Here is a 2241-nt window from a genome sequence, read left to right on the forward strand (position 1 = left end):
CTTCAGCAAGCACACAATGAAACGGACTTATTTCCCTGAGCAGGCCTGTTGGAGGGCAAATTCATGCTGCTCTCCCTCCCTTCCAATGGAGGTCACTCCGGCCGGGGCCCTAACTCAGTGGGCTCTAACTCAGTGGGGGGGGCAAGAGGAAGGAGCTCATTAGTCTGATAAAGATCTGGGGGTTCCACCCAGCCCCCTCCCCCAGCTTCTCCAGGGGCTTGGCTCAGGCTGGACTGGCGCCCCCGCCCTGAAGGATCCTTTAGCCGTGGCATCTTCAGACCGCCCTCTCAGAGACAGGCCGGGTACCCCGCCCGCAGTCCCTCCCCATCAGCTCCCACAGGCTTCTGACGCCACCTGTTCGCTCCGCGGCTTATCCCGCCCCGCCCGCAAAGGGCAGCAGCTGCTCCCGGCTACCAGCAGCTCCGACTGCCTCCCCACTCCACCGCGGAGGCTGGCCCCATCCACTCCTCTCTGTGACTGGCTTCCCTTGCCTGCCTACGTGACCTCCACACGTAGTGCCTGGGATTGAGCCCCTTCTTGCCTCCTGAAGAACAGCCATGGCCACCTACAAAGTCAGGGTGGCCACAGGCACCGATCTCTTGTCCGGAACTCTGGACTGCATCTCACTGACCATCGTGGGGACCCAAGGAGAGAGCCATAAGCAGCGGCTAAACCACTTTGGCAGAGACTTCGCCACTGGGGCGGTAAGTGTGCATGTGTTGGCATGGGAGGGGTGGAAGTGTGCAGGGAGAGAGTCAGAGACAGAGCTGGGCCAGGGAAGTCTAGAGACCCCAGGAGAGCCCTGGAGGTCGCGGGTGGCACGTTGGTCCAGAGCCTCTCCCATTTCACAGGTCCCTGGGCCTCTGTCTTATCTCTTCTTTCCCACCTCTCATCCGCTCAGCAACCCTCTCACTGCCCTTCCCTTTCCCCTCTCTCAGCCCTCCTCCTCTCCCTTCACCCATACCACCGTCTCTCAGTCCTCTCCCACTCTTTAGTTCCCTTCCTTTCCATTGCCTCTTTCTCTCTCCCTATCCCTCTCTCCCTCATTCTTACTTTTCCTAAGCCAACCAAAGGTGGAAGCCACTCTGCGAGCCCTCAGACCTGATTTTGAGTCAGGCCCAGCCACCTGCTGCTCTGATCTGAATAGGTCCCTCTATCTACGTGACCGTTTCTGAGTTTCCACATCTTCACTGAGAAGTACGAGAAGGGCTCCCCCACTCTAGGACTTTAGGAGGATGAGTAACCCTGGAACCCTCTTGATCTCTTTTAGTACATCAGTTCTTGGGGGACTCCGTGGTTCCTGCAACCTCAGCTGATTGAGGAAAGGGGTGAGAGAGGACAGGACCTCAAGAGCTAGGGTAGGAGGATGGAGGGGCTGGGGTCCTGCTCAGCTCAGAGTGGGTGGGCCCAGCAGGGAACAGCCAATTCGGAGGGGTCAGACGGGAGCACAGCAATCAGGTCTGTGTCCTACTTCTCCACCTGTTCAGCCCCAAAGGGGAGCATACCCCAGCAGCAGCAGGGCCCGGATGAAGGGCCTGCCTAGAGGGTGGCATAGGAGCTATAGGGTCTATTTCTGCCTGCTCACCTGGCCTGTGTCCTTTTCAGGTGGATGATTACACCGTCCAGTGCCAGCAGGACCTGGGGGAGCTCATCATCATCCGCCTGTACAAGGAGCGCTCCTCCTTCTTCCCCAAGGACCCCTGGTACTGCAACTACGTGCAGATCTGTGCCCCAAATGGTCGCATCTACCACTTCCCTGCCTACCAGTGGATGGATGGCTATGAGACCCTGGCACTCCGCGAGGCTACAGGTAAGCCCACTACCTGATCCCACGCTGTGAGGCCTCTCTCTCCATCCTGGCCATCCCACATGGCCACCCCAGCCTCCATGCAAACTGGCCAGGCACCAGGGACTCCTGGGATCTCCCGTCACTGTCACATATTACCTTCTGTCACCACTGTTGATCCGGGTGCAGCACGGTGCTACATGGTGTACCAGGGTCCAGGGCTACCTTCTTCATCCCAGAGTCCAGTAGCAAAAAGCAACCCCAGATCTTGCTTCCTTTTACTGTTCAGGCCTGCCTTTGAGTTCTTCAGGAAACCTGGACACTCTACAAAGATCCCAGGCTATTTTCACATGATACTCTGTTTGTTAGGCCAGAGAGCATGTTCTACTCAGAAGCTCTGTTAGTTCAACAGCTCCCCAGGTTATCATGGCCTTGTACTTGATGGTTACTTTTTT

General features: G+C 57.5%; 1 protein-coding gene across 1 annotated transcript in view; it reads left to right on the top strand.

Annotated features, from left to right (window-relative positions):
* Window positions 1–444: 444 nt before the first annotated feature.
* The window catches only part of Alox12b (arachidonate 12-lipoxygenase, 12R type), an 11718-nt gene continuing 9921 nt past the window's right edge, over window positions 445–2241 (top strand). The window contains exons 1-2 of the mRNA XM_010614928.1: window positions 445–704; window positions 1606–1810. Of these exons, the coding sequence (XP_010613230.1) occupies window positions 558–704; window positions 1606–1810 (352 nt within the window). The 5' untranslated portion in view covers window positions 445–557. The remainder of the gene's footprint in view (window positions 705–1605; window positions 1811–2241) is intronic.

The sequence above is a fragment of the Fukomys damarensis genome, unplaced genomic scaffold, assembly GCF_012274545.1.
Source record: "Fukomys damarensis isolate Sample0158 unplaced genomic scaffold, DMR_v1.0_HiC HiC_scaffold_13, whole genome shotgun sequence".
NCBI lineage: Eukaryota > Metazoa > Chordata > Mammalia > Rodentia > Bathyergidae > Fukomys > Fukomys damarensis.